Below are 21,745 nucleotides of genomic sequence, written 5' to 3'. Positions count from 1 at the left end.
AAAATCTGGAATTACATTAACGTGGTTTGTTGCCCACCAACCACTTGATTAGCTAAAGTTTCTTAGCTTTTGATATTTGGCATAGAGGAGAGAAAGGGAAAGAAACAAGATAAGGGAAAGAAGAGGGTCCAATGCATTTTGAACCACAAAATAAAAACGAAGGATTTATGAAAGCTGGTATTATAGATTTTGTGAATCTTGTCTCTCTTAGAACACAACGGTCCTGTTGTCCTCGAATGGTAATACTCGCAGATCACAGTACCATCTCAAAGCCTTTACAAGACATTGGTTCTCCAGGTTCTCCGATTTTTGAACAAAACTCTGCAAATTGTCTCTATGAGTAACTCTTTCAACCTGTCAAAAGAAGGATACATTCAGAAATTGATATCATTTTAGAATGTTTCATATGTTTGGCACGGTCATTTATCATTTTCACGTCTATTTTTTTTGGAGTATTTTGACCCCCAACAGTTCATTTTATGATAAAAAGATCCTAATGTTTGACTGAATAGTAGGTTTGATCTTTTTTTATAGAGTATTTTGACCCGTCTCATTTTAGGGTAAAAAGGCCTCATATTTTGGAGTGCTAATCATTTGTTAAGTATAGGTTTCCATCTACGGAAGGGATTTTTCCCCAAAACAAAACGTTGGGGCTAAAATGCTCCACAAAATAACCATTTTAGCAAATGTTGGAGGTTAAAATGCTCTACGACATTAAAGGCAAAAAAACCATTTTAATAAACATTGGGGGCTGATTTTGAAATTATGCCCAGAAAACCCTTCATCTAAGTAGAGAGAAGTTTAACTTCACAATCCAAAATCAAGAATTTTCTTTAATATTTATATGCATGTTCAGACCACTAGAAATTTCAGTCTCAACTATTACTTAATGTTCAAGAAACAATGTTTAGAGCAGCTGTAAACAAATCGAATAATACCATTTGTTCGATAATAGGCCCGGAGTCGAGTTCTTCGGTTACGAAGTGACTCGTTGCACCAATTAACTTCACACCTGCATCAAATGCCTGCCAACACAGTCTAGCCAATTTAACATGCATCTAGAGTTAGGGAGGAAGCACAATGTGGTCAATAATGTCCAATTTCTAATGGATAAGCGAAAAAAAATCTCACCTGTTTAGAAGAATTCCCACCTTTAAATGATGGTAAAAGGCCACAGTGAATGTTAATTACATCCTTCCCATATGTTCTCAAAAATTGACCAGATAAAACCTGCAAAATATATAGTTACTTTCCAGCTTCCAAACATATAGAACTAGTTGATTCATTCGAACACACCCGAAATCCGTATAAGATACATAATTGTTCAGTATAGACAGTGCAAGATTCAGCAAAAAGTTTAATTCTAGTGACCTCATTTACCTGCATGTACCTGGCAAGTACCAGCAAATCAATATTTAGAACCAAGTCTAAGATTTCCCTTTCTCTTTTATTCTCCACGGCTGTCTGCAAATAATGATAAGGAATATTATCCCTTTCAAGAAACCGCATCACTTGAGTGTTTGGACCTCTATGATGATTACTGCCTATACAATTTGATGAACACCGGAATCAATATTCAGAATCAGGATTACTTGCTTGAAAAGAAACGATGGTGAGTTTATTTATTACCTTATCACACAAGTAATATCGACTGGTAGTCTTCCTTCTTGCCAACCATAGATTAGATCTACCAGGCAATGGTCCTAGAGCAAGATAAATATGGTTCAATCATGCAAGACATTAAACAAAGTTAGAGAAAAGAAACAAGCATACCTGTTTCAAAGCAAGAATGGGGATTTTTAACTCGGGGTCTAGAGCAGGGACCTTGACAACAGATTTTATAGCACTGAACATCTTTGAAAGGTTTAGGAAATCTTCATCCATTTGGTTTCGAGGCCATTTTACGGGGTCAAAAACGAATTCACTGCAATTTTGCACATAAGAAGATCCAGGTCTAATTATGGTTGACTCAATAACTCTCCTGCCACAAAGTACAGTTACCATTGAACATACAACACCGTTCTTGGACATTCCCAAACAGGTAAGGTGTAATTTAGAAAACAATTTAGATATTGTTGATGGTAGCAATGTGTTATACGTTTGTTATAGACAGTTCACTCCTAATTTAGGCGGAGAGTTGCAAAAGGTAGGTTTTTGGTGTTGGGAGTGGAAGAGGATCTGCGGGAAAATATGTAATGGAGAAGATGAACAGTTCAAAAGGTTCGATTCCTTAATCCTATAACGGATGTATTAGCTTAGTTTTCTTTTAAGCTTCAGCCTAAAGAAAAAGCGGATTTAAATTCAGAGATTTAAATAGTGGTCCGTTATCATAATAGTGGTAGCCATGCCATCCGGAACTGTTAATATATGACCGTATTACCCATAATGATCGTAATAACACACATTATGTCTGCAATCCCGCTAAACACGACCGTAACCATAATTTAAATCCATAATTAAATTAGAAAAAAATTAGAGCATTGAACTTTAAAATAACATTACCTTCTGGAAAAGAAAACATTCTTTTTGGGAGGGACAAACACATCAGCCCCAAGTATGTTTCCTCCTCTTGAAGCTATACATTCTGATAGCTTTGCAACTATCCCAACCGCATCCTATTTCCCCACCAAAAGCAGAATTCAATTACAGACAAGTATACAAAATCATCCAGTTTTAATTAAAAAAAAAGAAACAAAAGAAAAATTTGGAATGTGTGAAGACCATAGAGAAGGGGAGGGGGAGCATAAAGGGCAATGAAAGACGTGGATGCCATAGCTAAGAGAAGGAGAAGAAAAGGGACCTACGGGTAATTTATAAGAATTGAAGGACCTCTTTGAAAATCCAAGAAATTGGGAGAAACATGATGAGACTCGTCTTGGAAAGTCATATCGTAGAATCGCACTTCACAGTGCATACCCACCACCAAAATACTTCGCTTCGGGTTGTCTCAGGAAAGACGGAGTAATATACGACCAATATAGGGTGTTACCGGAAACATAATAAGATATTGAACAAAGTTGGTTTAGCGCTACCGGAAATATTGAGTAATAATAATGTTGTAGGTGGAAATCATGAAGAAATATTAAAAAAATTGGCAATCGACAAACTTAACTTGTCGGTACGTATCAATACCATTCAAATATGTATCGATACATAACAATATATCAGGTAAAAACATGACAAAACCGGGTTCAATATGACAAAACCGGTAAAGCGCTACCGGATATGTTGAAAGTATCGATTCCATTCAAATAACTATCGATACTTTTAGAATTTAAAAGAAAAACAATAATAGCGCCTATAAAGTATCGATACTTTATAAACATGTATCGATAAATAACAATATATCAGGTAAAAATATGACATAATCGGGTTCAATATGACAAAACCAGTGAAAAGATACCGGATATGTTTAAGGTATCGATACAATTCAAATAAGTATTGATACTTTTGAAATTTAAAAGAAAAACAATAATAGCGCCTATAAAGTATCGATACTTTATAAACATGTATCGATACGTAACAATATAACATGTAAAAATATGACAAAACCGGTTTTATTATGACAAAACCGATAAAGCGCTACCGGATATGTTGAAGGCATCGATTCCATTCAAATAAGTATCGATACTTTTAGAATTTAAAAGAAAAACAATAATAGCGCCTATAAAGTATCGATACTTTATAAACATGTATCGATACATAACAATATAACATGTAAAAATATGAAAATTGGTTTCATTATGACAAAACCGGTAAAGCGCTATCGGATATGTTGAAGGTATGGATACTTTAATAAGTATACGTAAGAAATTATCGATACTTTTAAAAGAAAAAAATGAAAACCTATCGAAAATATCGATACCTGACATAAAAGTATTGAGACTTTGGTAATTGTATAGATTAAATATAAATAACATATCTGGTTAAAATATTAAAGGCATAGCTAAATTTCCTCTGAAAATAGATAGAACACAGCCGTAGTTTTCGAAATCGAAGCGTAATTGTTGTTGCATTTTAGAATGCATTTTTAAATCGAAAAGTACGTTGTCGAAACCCTAGTTTTTTATTATTACAATAATCGAAAATAGGGATTTTATATGTTTGGGGTTTTCGAAGTAAAGAAACATTTGGGACCAATTACAGGTAGAAAGTGATATTCTAGGTAGATGATAAATATCGATACTTTTATATAATACTATATGTAGAAAATGATATTGTAGGTTGTATAAACGTACCGATACTTGTAGTATTGAGTATTCCCATTCGTTTGAAGGAAATAGGAATTAGGGTTTTTGGGTTTGGTTTGGGGATTTCGAAGCCAATAAGGATTTTGGACCGATTATATAATATTATAGGTAGAAAATAAATATTGGTACCTATATATAATGTTATAGGTAGAAAATGATATTGTAGGTTTATAAATGTACTAATACTTGTAGTAATGACCATTCAAATTATTTTGAAGGAAACCGTTTTACTACAAGAGTAGTTATCGATATTTGTATATTGAATAAAGTGTATGTAACAAGTATTTGATTTTAATTTATGTAAACTGATATATGAAGGAAAATGAAGTCAACGAATCTTGCAATTGTTGTTGGATATATGTACTTCTAGTAAGTATCAATGTATTTTTGTTATTATTGTTGAAATGATAATTGGATTAAAGTATTTAAGAACTTTAAATTGATTATAAATTTTAAATGTTGACAGTATGACCAATGCCAAAGGATAAAGGAAGCTGGTAATCAAATCGGTTCAATATGTAAAATGAAATTGACATTTAATATTATTTAGCGTTAATGTATTGATTAAGAAACGTTTATGCTTAATTTTAGGTGAAAAATGATGTGTTGGAGAAGTGGAAATCGATGACTGATGCTGAGAAGGAACCTTACTTGACACGGTCAAAGATGGATAGACAAGAATACAAAGCTTGGAGGAAAGCACATGAAAAGAAGGTATTCGTTAAACTTGTAAATACTTTGATGAAAGATATATAAGAACAATAACATTATATATTTTTAAAAAATATAGGAAGTGTCGACAAGGTGCAATATAAAAAGAGTGAACTCATTAATTGAACACATTAAGGAGAAGAATAAAGTTAATGTGATGGAAGAAATGGGGTTTGGATCTTTGATCGGAGTAAGGGATCGACCAATTCGGAGGGAATTGTGTCGATCCGTGGTGGAGCAATTCGATGTTCAACAATGTATGGTTAAAAATGATGATTATTCATTTCCTCTAGGAGTCCCATGTGCTGTAGCCGTCTTGGGGGTAGAAATAAAGACAAAAGTGTTGTAGAAGTCAGTAAGACTAAGAACTGGAAAACACTTACCTCCAAATATGATTTGAAGCATAATGTCACGAAATTGGGCCTTTTCCCCACACTTTGGGCTATGTTGGGCCACATTTGGTCTTGGAGGTTGATAGAATAGTGTAGATTATTCTAGAACACTCAAGACTTGTACATATTCTAGAAGCATTCTAGAGTCTTCCATGTTAGGTAGGAAATAATGGAGAATTCTAGAGAATCTCTCCCTACCGTAGGATCAAATCAATCTCCACCGTCCATTGAGGAGGTGGGATGCTATAAATAGGTGTAGAATCCTCATTTGTAAATCATCCAAGAGTTGTAAGCATTCAAGCATTCAACAAGCTTTCTCTCTAAGTTCTTTCCTTTCTTCTTTGTTTCCTTGCCAATCCTTTCTCTAGCACGAGTTCGAGTGAGGCTGACTTAGCTATCGCGAGGGGCGAAAAGGAGCTAAGGCCGCACGAGGCTTATTGAGCGATTAAGTCCGTGACAGTTGGTATCAGAGCCAGTAAAGGCGTCAATATCGTGCACGTGTATTGTAGGAATGGCCGGAAATTCGAACGAGTCGACTGTTGCTGAGGAACGTGGAAGAGAAGCTGCACCCAACAACAAGAATAAGAAGAGGGACCAAAGTAAGGCTCGCGAGAGCGCTTCCATAGAACCGATGGTGGCAGAGTTTGGCGAGAAGCTGGAGAGGGTCCAACACGACTTCAAGACGTTGGAGGACCATGTCTTGGAGCAAGTTGACACACTCAAAGGAAATGCCGAAGAGACCAACAACGAGGTGGAAGCTCGGTTCATACAACTAGAGGATATGATCCAAGCCGTCCGTGAAAGCATCGAGGGGATGCGGGAGGACTTGACGCTCTGCAAGAGAGCCGCCGTTAGCGGGAGCGCTAACCATGTCTCCACCCCGAGGGTCGAGTGCCCCAAGCCACAAGGGTTCAACGGGGCAAGAGACGCCAAGGAAGTCGAAAACTACCTATGGCGGATGGAGCAATACTTCGAGGGAATCGGCCTTAACGACGAGGCCGCCAAGGTAAAGACCGCTGCCTTATATCTTTCCGATACTGCTATGTTATGGTGGCGTAGGAAACATGCCGACATTGAGCGAGGAGCTTGTCGGGTAGATACGTGGGATGAGTTCAAGAAAGAACTCAAGAAGCACTTTTATCCCGAGAATGTGGTCTACGAGGCTCGCAAGAAATTACGGGAGTTGAAGCAACGGGGTATTATGCGGGACTATGTGAAAGAGTTCACAACTCTTATGCTTCAAATTCCCAATATGTCCGAAGAAGATCTCTTGTTCTACTTCATTGACGGATTACAAGGATGGGCCAAGCAAGAGATGCACCGTCGGGACATTAAAACGGTTGATGAGGCCATTGCCATCGCCGAGTCACTCGTCGACTTCCAACCCTACTCCCACACCAATGCAACGAAAAATAAAGATAAGTATCCAGCCAAAGGTGGGGGAGAACGGCGGGAGAATTACCAAGGCAACCGAGACCGAGATCACCGAAGGCCACAAGCTAAAGAGGGAGATCGTGATCGACGTCCGGGCGAAGGGACTATGAAGAGAAGAAAAAGGCCTTCGTTCCCAAAGGAGGATGCTTCTTGTGTAAAGGACCGCATCCGATGAGTAGCTGTCCCAAACTTGGTTCATTGTCTGCCATCGTCGATCGTCAAGACACAGAGTCTCAAGCCGAGATGGGGTCACTCCAAGTTCTAAACGCCTTGAAGGCCAAGCCATTGACACCAACATCAAGTAATGGGCTCATGTATGTGGAAGCGGTGATCAACGAAAAGCCGACAAGAGCCATGGTGGACACGGGAGCTACCCACAATTTCGTGTCTAAAGACGAAGCCAACCGTTTGGGCCTAAAGTACACTGGGAGCACAGGATGGCTCAAGACGGTAAACACACAAGCTGTACCACTCTATGGCGTGGCACGAGGGGTCGAGCTACGCTTAGGCACTTGGAAGGGCCAAGTGAACTTTTCTGTCATTCCCATGGATGACTTTAAGGTCGTTTTGGGGTTAGACTTTCTCCGACAGGTAACCGCTATCCCTATGCCTTCCTTTAGTTCTGTTTGCATCTTGGAGAAAGGGTCTCCTTGCATGATCCCCACGATCGAGGTACCAAAAGAGCAAGGTCGAGATGCCACACAACTCTCGGCCATACAACTTGGTAAGGCATCAAGAAAGGGGACATTACTTACTTGGCCATGCTAAAGGAAGATGACGAGATCGAGAAAACGGATGACCTACCATTGATCATCCGTGAAGTCTTAGAGGAGAACAAGGACGTGATGCCGCCCGAGTTACCAAATAAACTTCCACCGAGGCGTGAGGTGGATCACAAGATCGAGTTGGAACCCGGTGCCAAGCCGCCTGCCCTGGCACCCTACCGAATGGCCCCACCCGAACTTGAGGAACTTCGAAGGCAACTCAAGGAGCTAGTCGAAATGGGAATGATTCGACCTTCGAAGGCACCGTATGGCGCACCGGTACTCTTCCAAAAGAAGCACGATGGGTCATTGCGCATGTGCGTCGATTACCGGGCACTTAACAAGGTAACCATTAAAAATCGCTACCCGATCCCTTTGATTGCCGATTTATTTGACAGACTTGGAGGAGCCAAGGTGTACACAAAGATGGACTTGCAAAAAGGCTACTACCAAGTTCGAATAGCAGAAGGCGACGAGCCAAAGACCGCATGCATCACCCGATACGGATCGTTCGAGTGGTTGGTCATGCCCTTTGGTCTAACCAATGCACCGGCGACGTTTTGCACGCTCATGAACAAGCTCTTCCAACCGTACTTGGACCAGTTCATGGTGGTGTACTTGGACGATATCGTGGTATACAGTAATTCCATCGAAGAACATGTAGACCACTTGAGGATTGTGTTCAAGATACTTCGAGAAAACGAGCTGTACGTCAAGAAGGAAAAGTGCACGTTTGCCACCGAGGAAGTACACTTCCTTGGACATGTAATCGGTCACGGGAAGCTATTAATGGACAGGAACAAAATCAAGGCCATAACCGAGTGGGAGCCGCCGACCAAGGTAAGTGAGATGAGGTCCTTCCTTGGTCTAGTAAATTATTATCGCCGGTTTATACAGGGCTACTCAGCGCGAGCATCACCATTGACGGACCTACTCAAGAAGGGGAAGGCATGGGAGTGGTCCGAACAATGTCAGAAGGCCTTTGAGAACCTGAAGGCAGCAGTTAGCCAAGAACCTGTCTTGGCCTTACCCGACTTTACCATGCCGTTCGAGGTGCATACCGATGCATCCGACTTCGCAATCGGGGGAGTATTAATGCAAGAGGGGCATCCGATAGCATTTGAGAGCCGCAAGCTGAATGACACCGAGAGGCGGTACACGGTGCAAGAAAAGGAGATGACAGCCATCATCCATTGCTTGCGGGTATGGAGACATTACTTACTCGGCGCGCACTTCACCATCAAGACCGACAACGTGGCGACGAGTTACTTTCAGACCCAGAAGAAGCTATCACCAAAACAAGCTAGGTGGCAAGACTTCCTAGCCGAGTTCGACTACACGTTGGAATATAAGCCGGGCAAAGCCAACGTTGTAGCCGATGCCTTAAGTCGAAAGGCGGAGCTCGCTGCGATCTCTCTAGCCAAGGGAACCGTGTTGGAGCGCATCAAGGAGGGCCTTGAGCAAGATCCAATGGCAAGAGAATTAGTAAAGCTGGCTAGCGATGGCAAAACCCAACGGTTTTGGGTAGAGGACGGTCTACTCTACACCAAGGGACGACGAATCTATGTTCCAAAGTGGGACAACTTAAGGCGAGATCTTGTCAAAGAGTGTCACGACACCAAGTGGGCTGGTCATCCGGGTCAAAAGCGCACTATGGCATTGCTAGAGACGGCATACTATTGGCCCCATATGAAGGATAGCGTGGAGCTTTACGTGAAGACTTGTCTTGTGTGCCAACAAGACAAAGTGGAGAACCGACAGCCGACGGGATTACTGGAACCTTTACCAGTTCCCCAAAGACCTTGGGATGCGATCACCTTGGATTTCATTAGTGCATTACCCAAGTCCGAGGGATACGGTTCGATCATGGTCGTCGTGGACCGATTTTCTAAGTATGGGACTTTCATACCATGCCCCAAGGATTGCACTGCGGAGGAGGCCGCGCGAGCATTCTTCAAGAATGTCGTGAAGCATTGGGGCCTACCAAGGAGCATCATCAGTGATCGAGACCCTCGATTTACCGGACGCCTTTGGACGGAATTGTTCAAGCTCCTTGGCACCGAGTTAAATTTCTCCACAAGCTTTCACCCTCAAACTGATGGGCAGACCGAACGGGTGAACTCCTTGTTGGAGTGTTATTTGCGACACTTTGTGAGTGCTAACCAGCGAGATTGGGCTAAATTGCTAGACGTCGCCCAATTCTCTTATAACCTGCAGCGAAGTGAAGCCACAGGCCGGAGTCCGTTCGAGCTTGCGACCGGACAACAACCGCTCACGCCGCACACATTGACAATGCCACTTGACGAGGGTAAGAGTCCCGGGGCCGCCAAGATGGCTAAGTCATGGGAGGAGAACGCCGACATCGCCCGCGCATGTCTGGAGAAAGCACGAAAGAAGATGAAGAAATGGGCGGACGAGAAGAGGCGACATCGAGAGTTCTCCGTTGGAGACCTAGTCTTTGTGAAGCTTTTGCCACAACAATTCAAAGCCCTCCGAAGCGTTCACAAAGGACTAATCCGGAGATACGAGGGACCATTCCAAGTACTTGCCAAGGTGGGAAAAGTGTCTTATCGCTTAGACTTGCCAAGTACACTTAAGATTCATCCGGTCTTCCATGTAAGTATGCTCAAGCCATATCATGCCGACAAGGAAGACCCAAGCCGAGGGTATTCGCATCGAGCACCTCCCGTAGTAACCAAGTCTTATGACAAAGAGGTGGAAACGGTGCTCACAAACAGGACGGTCCGCAAGAGAGGAGTCCCACCGCGTACCGAGTATTTAATCAAGTGGAAAGGACTACCAGAGTCCGAGGCAACATGGGAGCTAGCTGAAGACTTGTGGCAGTTCGAAGAACATCTCAAAGCGTACGAGGCGACGAGGACGACGCCAGAATAGGTGGGGGAGAATGTCACGAAATTGGGCCTTTTCCCCACACTTTGGGCTATGTTGGGCCACATTTGGTCTTGGAGGTTGATAGAATAGTGTAGATTATTCTAGAACACTCAAGACTTGTACATATTCTAGAAGCATTCTAGAGTCTTCCATGTTAGGTAGGAAATAATGGAGAATTCTAGAGAATCTCTCCCTACCGTAGGATCAAATCAATCTCCACCGTCCATTGAGGAGGTGGGATGCTATAAATAGGTGTAGAATCCTCATTTGTAAATCATCCAAGAGTTGTAAGCATTCAAGCATTCAACAAGCTTTCTCTCTAAGTTCTTTCCTTTCTTCTTTGTTTCCTTGCCAATCCTTTCTCTAGCACGAGTTCGAGTGAGGCTGACTTAGCTATCGCGAGGGGCGAAAAGGAGCTAAGGCCGCACGAGGCTTATTGAGCGATTAAGTCCGTGACAATAAGGTGACATATGCTGAACTTGAAGAGGAAATCAAAAGTGGATCTTACGAGGGGGATGACCTGAAGGCACGAGTTCTATTGTACCTTGTCAGGATTTTTCATTGTCCAACAGGTGATACATCCCAGAGCAAGGACAATATAAAGTTAATTTGCGATGAAGGCTTGAAAGGTGAATTCAATTGGGCTGAATATGTCCATTCGAGATTGATTGAATCAATAATCAACTTTCAAAAGGGCCACCAGAGATACATCAAAGGGTGCATAGCAATCTTAGAGGTAAATGAGTTGAAGGACGTGTTTGTTTTTTTTATAAAATGATAGTATAGTTATTATATAAAATGATAAATTTAATTATAAATCCAGGTTGTACTGTTCGATTTTTGGTCAGACTATAATAGTGTGTCGACATACGAAAGAACCGGAGTGGCACACATCCGTGCATGGGGGAAGGAAGAAGTAGTTAGAGTGATGGCGAAATTAAAGTTGGAAAGACCGCTGAAGCAAGAAAGGGTAATAAATGTAATTACATAATATTAAAATATAATCAATGTATTAATATTGTAATTTAATTTTGAAGGTTATTGGCAAGGAGGTAGAGGAGGAAGAGGAGAAGTAAGAAGAGAAGGAAAAAGATATGGTAGTAGGGGGATGACGGTGAGGGAAAACAGAGTAAATTCGACATTTTGATGTCTGAATTGGCGGAGGTAAAAAATCCGTTTATGATATTTTACAAAGACAATCAATAGTTGAAGAGTCAATTGAGAGGTTTAAGGGGAAGTGGGTGGAAAAATAGATGAAGTGGTGAAAGAAGTTGTGGAATTGAGCCATGAACTTAAGATGGTGATGGGTGGAAAAATTGATGGAGTGGTGAAGGAAGTTGTGGAATTGAGGGGTGAACTTACGGGGGTGAAGGGAGTAGTTGAGAAAAATTTAGATGAAAGGGAAAATGAAGGGTGAAATAAAAGAGATGAAGAGTTATGTGGAGGAAAAATACGATGAATTGAAAAAGATGAAGAAGAAAAGATGAGGAAGTGAGGAGAAAGGATGTGGATATGATTTATACATCGGAGAGTGTTATAGATGCGAATTTGGATTCAGAATGTCCTACACCCAAGAAGAAGTAGAAGGTAAGCTGAATAAAAGAAAACTTAATTTGATTTTTATTATTGTGTAGTGACAAAAATTTGTATCCAAAATTGTAGGTTGAAAAAGCGAAAATTCCAAGCGAAAATTCCAAGGAAATTGGTGGTTACGAAGTTACAATGTGTGATTATTTATGGAATAGTGGGTTACAATCGACGTAAGTGAAATATATTGCCTTGTGAGTGATATTTAAATATTTCATGAAAAAATACTAATCCTAATGCTTCATACAAATATATTGTAATCGAAATGGGAAATCAATTCACTTCAGTATCCGACATTGAAACGTTGAAGCCTATGGAATGGGTTGGTGATGTAGTAAGTAGAAAGTAAAGAATGTTAAAACCTAGTGAATATGTTCTGATTGTGTAATTAATTTTGTTAGGTTATTGATTTCATCAGTTGAATATTGTGTTATGAATCGAATAAGTTACCGCAGCATGTGAAGATTGGCTACATTCCATACAACTTAGCGGCGAGTTAAATTAATAAATGTTGAAAAGTAGTGTTATAGATGGTCAATTAATAATGATTGTCGCGTAAATACAGAAACAAGTGTTAGACGACAAAGCAACTCTTGCTGGTATTGCGAGCTTTTGGGAGATGATATTGAATGACTATTCGAAATTCACCGACTGTGACAAGGTAAGACACCATACGAATTGCAAATGATGTTTTGGGAGATATAATGTTGAATTTTGTCAAGTTGGGTGTGAAATTTATTGCAGATCCTGATCACAATAAATAACGGTGGTACCCATTGGTATCTGTTGGTGTTGGATATGGTTTCTTGTGTTGTAATGGTATACGATAATCTATTTTCATCTCCAGCGGCCAAAAACAGAGTGAATGATGCTAAGAAATTGGTATGTATGAAAAGAAATTATTTAATTTATAATACATAATTTGTTGTTTCATAACTTGATATTTTTAATGCATATGATAATATTAGATAGATATAATAAGGAACGCATTTTGTAAAAGCATGTGAGCATTTAAAGGTCCCATTGAAACATTTCAAATTTGTGAAGCATAATATGAATGACCAATTGAATATGTATGAGATGTTATCATAAATAGAAAGCGTAATTTATGCAGGTTTCATAATTGACATGTGTGATATTCAAATTTTGTAACAGATATGATTGCGGCATTTATGTGATTATGCGGATGGAAGCGATTAGTTCTAGAGGGTCAACAGATGATTTTGAAAGTTGAATGAAAAATTAGTTTGCAGTTAAATTGTTAAAAGTCATAGATTGAATACTGTGGCTAACAATACTTAACGTACTGACAATTTGAATATAGGTTGTTGGAGAATGGGATCGTATGTGAATATTAAACAATCTCATAAGCCACGATTGACTGAATCATTCAAACCAAATGAGTTTTCAAATTCGGCTGTTAGTATTTTCATCTCATCTCTTGCGGTTTTGAAAGACACGTCTGCCTTTGATGCAATGTAGCATAACCGACTTGACGTTGCACAGAGAGTGTAACACCCATATCCAGTATACCTTTCCGTACATGAAATACAGAGGTCACATTACTTTATAATTTTTTTTCATTTGAAAACCCATAAAAATTTGTTTTAATTTGATAAACTACAAAATATGATATTTATAGAAGTAACGTACTAAAACTCTCACTTAAGTTCATTACAAAATATTTACTATAGTTTAATTACATGCCAACTAAGTTCTTAAAAAGAATAAGATTTTCATAATGTTACTGATTAGTTAACCTTTAATTGATGAAAGCTGATGCTACCGCTACACTCCTTATGTAACTAATCTTTGCCTTTACCTACTCGTGAAATAAACACACATTAAGTATTTACTTAGTGAGACATAATATTGCAAGGATATTTCAAATATACGACAATATCTTATGAATACTGAATGAAGAATTTAATTTCATCATTCATAACGATCAGTTAAGCCCTTCTCAGTTAAACCATAATTCTTTCATACCAACATGAAAATTATTCCTAATATTCTCATCATACTTATCCTTCTGTATATTTCCCCCCTTTATTCTTTATTTGCCTGACAAATGTCGTTTTGATGTCAAAATAAATTCCTTCTTCTCGGATAATAATTAAAGGAAAATTCGTAGCGTAGAGAAGTAGGGTCGAATCCCTAGGGACTTGGAAAATTCTTGATTTAATGTTTGATTGGTCTATGGCAGGCGTGAAAGATAGTAGAATGGGGGGTTTTGGGTAGAATGAGATTTAAATAGTAATAAAGACGATTAAATAAAGCAATTGAAGTAAAAAATAGGAGAAATAAGGTTGTGAATAAATACTGTGAAAATAGCCTCAAGCTTCGCTTTGACTCAATTTCCGTAGATCATCGAATAAGATTTTCTCTTCGGGATTCACGTCGGTTACTTTGTCTACAAGGGCTATCCTTGTGACTCTATCTTGTATACCGAATACCCAAGGCAATCTTTGATTCCGGCTTTGGTAATTGATTCTAACAACTTCAATTGTTGTGGATCAATTACCGTTTAAGTTCGTGGCGTCCGACTCGGATTGTTTCTTCTATAACCGTCAATTCCGATCTCAAATCCCTCTTGGCGAAGCTATCTCGCCAAGTGTGTTCCCAGGAAGTCGAATTGCTTTCTATAAGTCGAATCTTCCTCCCACACGTTTAATCGCAACAACCTCTTGACCAAAGTCAATCTTTGATTTTGAAAACTGTTTTGATTTTGAAAAATAAGCGCAGAGATTGAGAGAGATATTCCGAAGATATTAAGGGTCCGTTTCAATTCTCCCGTTGGAATTGAATCATCGCGACAGCTCTCGGCTTATGAAAAGTTTAGCTAAGCATGAAAAAAGTCATACTTAGCATAAAAACAAAACTTGAAAATAAGAAAAATGAAAAGAACTTGAAAAGTAAAAAGAAAAGCTTTTATAAAAACTAGAGAGAAAAGAAGAATGTATTCCGAATGATTGTTTAGGCTTACCCCAAGTGGGTATTTATAGCCTCTCAAAGCCTAAAGGATAAACAAAGAAAATAATAAAATAATACAAAAGATAATTGTTTTTAAATTTAAATTCAAACTTAAACTAGTCTCCTAATGCAACTCTGCTCGTCAATCTTCCAGAAGGCACGCAGACGAAGTCTTCTAGAAACCGCAGCTGACTGGACCTTCTAGAAACTGCCACGTCAGACCGCGTCGTGCCTAGAGTCGTGCCCATGTCTCCAGCCGTGACCAAATAATAAAAAAAATGCAGAATTCGCCCAATTTATCACCAATTCTGGAAAGTAAGGACCTGCACAAAAATAGACATAACACAACCAAATCAGCAGCAATAACTTCACAAAATCGAAGAAATAACGAACAGATATTAATGATTCTGAACACTCATCAAATTCCCCCTCACTTATCCCATGCTTGTCCTCAAGTATGATTAACCAAATCAGTCAAAAACTTCATTAAACATTCTTTGTCAAGTTTCATATTCAAGGAAGCAAGGTAGAGACCACAATAACTATTGAAGTCAAGAAATCAATCAACTGAACATCACTAATTGAAACAAGTCAAGTGCAATTGTAATATCCATTCATTCATAAATCTCAATGCTCATAACTCAATACCTTACCGGGATTCACTCAAATCACTCAATGTGTTTGGGGTAAAGAAACGCTCAATGTCAGAATCGACACGATATTACCATAAGCCTGCAAGTAAATCAAATCTCCACTACTAATAAGAACAAGATGCATAAATCAAAGGGTCTTTTATTGGTTGTAACGTGGCTTAGGTAAAGGTGGGGAAAAGGCTAAATATAAGGCTAAAATTCAAGGCAAGGAACTAACAAATAATAATCTCAACTCCATCAAAACATTAAGCACAACAAGATAAAAAGACGACATATCAAACAACAATTTTCTCGTCGAAATGCATTTTTTCCTTTTCACACTTTTGTTGTTTTGTTTTCCATTTTTTTCTTTCATGTCTTTTTTTTCTTTTTCTTTCGAACAGTTTTTTTTTTCGAACTACTATTTTTTTTCAAAATTTTTTGTGATGGAGAATACAATGGTAAAATTATTCACTTGCCCTGAAAAAGGTAGAAAAGAGGGATAAAATAAAAAGGCTCGGGTTTATGAATATGGTGGAAACAAAGAAATGGAAATAGGCTCAAAAGTGGTTAACTAAGGGAAAATATGCATGGGTAGGCTGTTTAGTGGGGAAACGGAATGGTTAATCCTAAGGTGCCCAAATCATTTTTAAGCATCATGTTCATGTGTAATCTCGACAGTATGAATTCCAAACGAGATGCACGCATAAAGTATCGATACATTTATTATAAGTATCGTTCCTCAGAACATCGAAACTGATTATTATAAAGTAATAGGTAAATCTACAATGTAACCAGTAAAAATATACTGGTTTAATGGGAGAATAGGTTAACATAATGTATCGATACTTTTTTAAATAGCATCGATACTTTTTGTCCAGTATGAATGCCAAACGACATGCACACATAAATTATCGATACATTTGTTATAAGTATCGATCCTCAGAACATCGAAACCGATTATTATAAAGTAATAGGTAAATTTGCAATGTAACCGATAAAAATATACCGGTTTAATGAGAGAATAGGTAAACATAATGTATCGATACTCTTTTAAATAGTATGGATACATTTTATCCAGTATGAATGCCAAACGAGATGCACACATTAAGTATCGATACATTTATTATAAGTATCGATCCTCATAACATCGAAACCGATTATTATAAAGTAATAGGTAAATTTACAATGTAACCGGTAAAAATATATTGGTTTAATGAGAGAATAGGTAAACAAAATGTATCAATATTTTTTTAAATAGCATCGATATGGTTTTTAAATTACGCTTTTTTTTTTTATCTTCATTATTTAAAAGATAAAAGAATCGATACTCCCATCTAAATTGAAAACCCTAAACCTAAAAGGTAAAAGAGAACTCTTCCACTCCAACGAATACCAATATTCAAAACAATTATAATCATATCTTCGGGTAAATTTATCGATATTTTGCCATAAATTAGGGTTTAATTGATTTACGAATTGGACTTTTTTTCCTTAATGTCTTTGTGTTCCAATGTAATAGCATCCACACACAAATGGCTCTAAAATGTCTGAGGCGCGAGTCTTCTCAACGACAACCTTCTTTTCAACCAAGCACTTCTTCTCAACAAAGGGATTCTGACCAAATTAGGTCGTTCGATACTCACAACTTTAGAACCGATGAGGAGAAAGAAAAATGGCATCGGAGTTTCAAAGTAAGGAAGATTCGTCTCGAACGTGTTATTGGCATGGATTTCATGTTCGATGAGAAATATGATTTTTGTTTTAAATCGACATTTACATCTTGGGGTTGGCGTGAATTCCTTGGTGTATAACCAAATTATTTCCCAAACCTAGTTAGAGTCTTCTACAATAATGCTTTCTTCGAGCGTGAGTCTAATAAGAATAATATAATATAAATTAATACGCATGTCATGTGGAAGGATATATATATATATATATATATATAAATCCGGATACTATTGCTGCGGGTATATGTGTCGAGAATAAAGGGGATTTAGATGAAAATGATTTAGATACTACAATAAAATGTGTTAAGAGAAATAACCCAATTCACCTAGATGTAGAGTCGAGAGTGTTTCACAAAATGCTCACTTGGTTTATTTGGCCTTATGGGGAAAGTTTTTTGTTATTCGAGATTGTGATTATTGGTAGTTAGCAAAGTATAGATCCAAAACGGCTCCAAACATTGCTCAACTGATATATAATACAATTGTTTATATAGTCACAAAGGGAGCATATATTACAAAGGGAGCATGAAGTTGATTTTTCGCTTGACTCCCCTCTTCGATTAACCCGCAAGATTGACATGTTATCAATGACTAGAGCGGGATATGATTTTATTGAAAATGTCGATTGAAACCTTATCAAGGATTTTGTTGGAGTAGAATAAGAGAAGGATCAAATGGACCCCATTGGCCATGAAGACCACCAACCGATGGAAGACGCTACAGGTGGAGAGGCTATCACAACGAAGACAATGATGGAATACATGATAAATATCCAGGAGCATTTTGATTCTCGTATGAGTGAAATGTGATCTGATATTGCATCATTACGCGATGAAGTCTCCAGCTTGCATAACCAATTATGTTAACGAGATCAAACGAGTTAGGTAATTCATTATTTATGTTTTATAATTTTTCACGTTGTAAAATGTATTTGATTTTCTTTTAATAGCAGTGGATAACCAACCGCTCAATGCAGATGATGACACTACAGATGATGATGATGACGATGAATATCCAAACAAGTATATCGTGTCTGCAACATCGCCGATAAGAAAATTTGTATTTTTTTATGTCAATTGTGTCATTGCGTACTTCTCAAGAAATCCAAAAGGTTTTAATTCTGTTAATTTGTATCCATTATTTTAACATATAAATGTACAACTTTAATCACATTTTTTTCATGTTGTAGATGTTATATTGAGAGCAAGAGTATATGAATTTCTATATTTTTGTTTAGAAAATTTTGTTGTTGCCATTTTGTCTTCCAAGATGAGGTTTTCACTGTTAAGCAATTGAATTACTATAGAATTTTTTTTAATCTACAATTAGATGTTAATATTCGAAATTGACTACAATCTCAGGCATAACATCGATAATGTACTTCGGAAACTACCTTTGTTGTCTGGCTAGTTTCGATTCATTTGGGTAAGATAAAATGTCATTAAACTTTGCTGACTTTTATTTGTTTATGATTCCTACATATTTATGTTCGACTGTCTGTAAACAGGTCAAGGAAAGTGCAAAAAAAGATATTGTTACCTACTATAAAGATCTCCATGATGTTTGGAACGCGTATCCTCATTTTAACACTCTAAATACACTGTTAGTCGATGATTCAGCAAGAAAAATGATTTATAATCCGATAAGTTACATTTATGCCATATGTTTTTCAGTTAAACAGGTGTTCATATATTAGTTAATTAACAATTTATGTTTTTATATAGCAATACAGTTACATATGTCTACATCCCTTTGACGCTTCTTATTCGAAGGACAATGCTTTAGGTATGACACGAATTTATTCTTGCTTATACAAATTTAGTTTCTTGTTAGTAAAATTGCACTTGATTAGTTTGATAATTGCAATTATTTATATATGTCCTCAGAAAAAGGCGGTAACATACGAGAGTATTTGGAAAATTTGTGGGAGACACATAATGTTCCGGGCTTCGTTAGAAATAACCCTTTTTCGTAGGATTAATTTTATTGTGAGTAGATTATTTGAACATTGTTATGCATAAAATTATTGTGTATGCATGTTTGGTTTACTTATATTGTGTGTCTATTTTCATTCGATTCACATAATATACATAATGCACTATTTTCAATTTAAATATACTAAAACATATAACACAGTAACTATGTATTTTAATATTCCACAGTAGAACATGTGATTTACACAATATGTATCGATACTTTTTGTCCAATATGCTTCCCAAACTAGATGCACGTAGGAAGTATCGATACATGTGACACATGTATCGATACATGACAATATAACATGTTAAAAATTGATAAAACTGGTTTCAATATGACACAAACGGTAAATTGCTACCGATTTTGAAAAATTGAAACGTCTTGAAAGTATTGATATCATACATAAAAGTGTCGATACTTCTGTAAGGGTAATGGTATCGATTTTAAAATAACATAACAAGTTCATATTTTTGACAAAATCGGTTTCCATAATTGCACCTATAAAGTATCGATACACATATAAAAAGTATCGATTCTTAAAATTTCAAAATTGATTACTTTAAAGTAATAGGTAAATATACACTGTAAGATGTAAAATATATCGGTTTAATGGTAAAATAAGTTTATATAAAGTATCAATACTTTTGGTATATCTATCGATTCTTTTTGTCCAGTATGCTTCTCAAAACTAGATGCACGTAAGAAGTATCGATACCTATGACAAATGTACCGATACATGATGATATAAAAGGTTACAAATTGATAAAACCAGTTTCAATATACAATGTAACCGGTAAATAGCTGCCGATTTTGAAAAAATGAAACGTCTCTAAAGTATCGATACAGTACAAACAAGTATTGATACTTTGGTAAGATTATTCAATATAAATAGCATATCGGGTTACAAAGAAAACCCTAATCCAGAGAAATATATAAAAGAAGACCGTAGTTTTGAAGGGAAGTTAGTTATTGTAAATAGTGGTAGCGCATATTTGGAAGTGTAGTTGTTTGTTTGTTGATGTAATTGAATCGAAAGGTATATTGTCGAAACCTTAATTTTTTATTATTGCAGTCTTCGAAAATAAGGGTTAGGTTTTTGAGTTTGGTGTTTTTGAATTAAATAAGTATTTCTTCGTGAAGATGATGACCTTGAAATGGACCTATTATAGGTTGAAAGTTCAATCTTTGTTCGCGAAGATGATGACCTTTAAATAGAACCCCAACGTATCAACATTGAAGAAAATCAAAAGTAACAGTAAGTATCAATGTATTCATGTAATTATTCTTGAAATGGTAATTGTATTAAAATATTTAAGAAATTTTAATTGATTACAAATTTCCAAATCTCCACCAATAAAACCCCCTTGCAGGGTCCAAATGGTAAGCTAGGAATTGGTAAGACAAGCTTTCTTTGAGGGTTTAGGGACTGAACCCCTCCCACGTAAGGAGTGCATGATTGAACATTACATATAATAGTTGTATTTAGTTCTTGAAGAATTGTTCTTCATATATATAAGGATAGTTGTAATGATATCCGTTCACATTTTGAAACCAATCAGTTAGAACTTGCTGAAGGGAACCTACTGAATGATGGGATTTGTACACAAGTGTGATGTTGATTCTAGGTTCGGTCTTCATGTAGAGCAGAAGCTACCGCTCTTTGTAACATCCCAATTATCGGGTCAGTGACTAAAATGTAAGGATTTAAAACTTAGTGGTTGGACTAGAATTTTTTAGAAAGTTATGTATTTAGCTGTTAAAACTTTCGTTCAGGACTTGATATTAAATTTGGATTAGAGGAAGGGCATTATGGTCTTTTCAACTAAAAGATTTTATCTTCACTCTTTTTAGGGAAGGTAACACATGGAATAAGGGAAAAGTCTGGAACATTTCTATCTTCTTCCTCCTTCCCGTGGAATGCCATTGCAAAGGTTAGTTTTTTTATAAATCTGATGGTTTCTTCAATTTTGGGTTGGTATTGGAAGCTTGGGTGTTAAATAAGTTTAAGGAAAGCTTGAATAGGATTCAAACAACAAGATGAGTGAAATTGAAAGGATTTTGTAAAATGGGTTTTGAAATGAAATTTTGATATGGAGTAGTTTTTGAAGTTTTAATAATATATTTGACTTGTCAATAAGCTAATGAAATGGTTAGGAGTATTGGAAACGATTAAGAGCTTGGTTGAAAACATGGTATAATTTTTAGAGATAAATATTTTTGGGTGGAATTTGGCATGTTTAAGAGTAGTAATTGATGACACTTTGGTTTGAATGAAAGAAGTTTAGTTTAAGGGCTTAATGAAGGATGATATAAGAGACTTCAGAGGATTTTTGGGTGATTTTCGAAGTGAAAATGGCAATTATGGGCTTCGAGTATCAGTACCATTAGAACAGTACTGATACT

At 37.2% G+C, this 21,745-nt stretch overlaps 1 protein-coding gene across 1 annotated transcript; it reads right to left on the bottom strand.

Moving 5' to 3' along the window:
• Positions 1-207: 207 nt before the first annotated feature.
• LOC120163515 (formyltetrahydrofolate deformylase 2, mitochondrial-like) lies at positions 208-3,155 on the bottom strand. Its single transcript, XM_039173436.1, has 9 exons — positions 3,133-3,155; positions 2,748-2,901; positions 2,503-2,615; positions 1,774-1,924; positions 1,630-1,703; positions 1,381-1,540; positions 1,132-1,230; positions 939-1,025; positions 208-354 (listed from the first exon to the last, which is right to left on the bottom strand). The coding sequence occupies exons 1-9, from the start codon at positions 3,153-3,155 to the stop codon at positions 208-210; spliced, it is 1,008 nt and encodes a 335-aa protein (XP_039029367.1).
• Between the last annotated feature and the right edge of the window lie 18,590 nt (positions 3,156-21,745).

Source organism: Hibiscus syriacus, unplaced genomic scaffold, assembly GCF_006381635.1.
Source record: "Hibiscus syriacus cultivar Baekdansim isolate YM2019G1 unplaced genomic scaffold, ASM638163v2 tig00111458_pilon, whole genome shotgun sequence".
Lineage (NCBI taxonomy): Eukaryota > Viridiplantae > Streptophyta > Magnoliopsida > Malvales > Malvaceae > Hibiscus > Hibiscus syriacus.
Note: the sequence above shows the minus strand (reverse complement) of the source record. Positions and strands in the feature narration are given on the sequence as shown.

Excerpts from the sequence above, each read along its gene's own strand:
- LOC120163515 (XM_039173436.1), bottom strand. The coding sequence starts at position 3,155 with ATGTATCGATACATATTTGAATG. Across the intron at positions 1,541-1,629 it reads GATATTACTTGTGTGATAAG|TAATCATCATAGAGGTCCAA; the intron begins GTAATAAATAAA and ends TTGTATAGGCAG. Across the intron at positions 1,231-1,380 it reads TACTTGCCAGGTACATGCAG|GTTTTATCTGGTCAATTTTT; the intron begins GTAAATGAGGTC and ends TATATTTTGCAG.